Source organism: Alligator sinensis, unplaced genomic scaffold, assembly GCF_000455745.1.
Source record: "Alligator sinensis unplaced genomic scaffold, ASM45574v1 scaffold4040_1, whole genome shotgun sequence".
NCBI classification, from domain to species: domain Eukaryota; kingdom Metazoa; phylum Chordata; order Crocodylia; family Alligatoridae; genus Alligator; species Alligator sinensis.
Genome location: NW_005845958.1, coordinates 1 through 815, shown reverse-complemented (window position 1 = coordinate 815; position 815 = coordinate 1). Strand labels below are relative to the sequence as shown.

Sequence of the window (815 nt, the reverse complement as noted above, 5' to 3'; positions counted from 1 at the left end):
CCAGCAGTTCATGGAGAAGCTGCTGGTGGAGAACGTGGCCCCGAACATCCGCGCCTCCAACACCCACCTGCAGACCTTCTCCTTCACCAAGGTGGACCTGGGGGAGAAGGTACGTGGGGGCCCCGTGGGCTCACCCCCCCCAGCTCCCAGCTGAGACCCTTTGCCCTTGTGACATGAATGATGGCTGCTGGTTGTACCCCAAAAGCAGCTGCGTTGGCCGCAGAGGCACCCTGCGCACCCCACAGGGCAGGGCCCCCCAGCAGGGTGGAGGTCTCCCCCCGGGTGGAGGTGATGGGGAGGGGTCCCTGTGATCCATTAACCCTTCGTTCACTGCTGCAGCCCCTCCGCATCCTGGGCGTGAAGGTCCATGCTGGTGCCACCAAGCAGCAGATCTTGCTCGACCTGACGCTCAGGTGAGGCCGTAGCAGGGAGGGGGGGGGTACCCTCAAGGGTGGCAGGAAAAGGGGTGGGGGCCCCCCCCCCCCCCCCCGGACCCTAACTCATGCTCCATCCCCGCAGCTATGTGGGTGACATCCAGATTGATGTGGAGGTGAAGAAGTTCTTCTGCAAGGCTGGGGTCAAGGGCATGCAGGTGAGACCCTCCTGGCCCCCTACCCATGTTGGTGGGGTGGGCGCTGTGCCAGGGCAGCGCTGGCACTAGGGGGCGCTGCCCCCCCACAGTGGCTGCTCCCAATTGCCCTCCTTTGAACATGGGGCAGGATTGGGAGTAGAGGCGTGGATGGGGTGAGGGCTGGGGGGGGGCAGAAGCCCGGACACCTGGGTCCTCTGGGACAGGAGTGGGGGCTGGGGGGTTG

General features: G+C 65.6%; 1 protein-coding gene across 1 annotated transcript; it reads left to right on the top strand.

Annotated features, from left to right (window-relative positions):
• Positions 1-9: 9 nt before the first annotated feature.
• Positions 10-767, top strand: LOC102386736 (extended synaptotagmin-1-like). Its single transcript, XM_014527809.2, has 3 exons — positions 10-109; positions 340-413; positions 520-767. The coding sequence occupies exons 1-3, from the start codon at positions 11-13 to the stop codon at positions 659-661; spliced, it is 315 nt and encodes a 104-aa protein (XP_014383295.2). The 5' UTR covers position 10; the 3' UTR covers positions 662-767.
• The last annotated feature ends 48 nt before the right edge of the window (positions 768-815 follow it).

What these genes read in the sequence shown, in the direction of transcription:
- LOC102386736 (XM_014527809.2), top strand. Translation starts at nt 11, where the DNA reads ATGGAGAAGCTGCTGGTGGAGAACGTGGCCCCGAACATCCGCGCCTCC. An exon ending in AGGTGGACCTGGGGGAGAAG is followed by an intron (nt 110 to 339) that starts GTACGTGGGGGC and finishes TCACTGCTGCAG; the next exon opens with CCCCTCCGCATCCTGGGCGT. An exon ending in TTGCTCGACCTGACGCTCAG is followed by an intron (nt 414 to 519) that starts GTGAGGCCGTAG and finishes CCATCCCCGCAG; the next exon opens with CTATGTGGGTGACATCCAGA.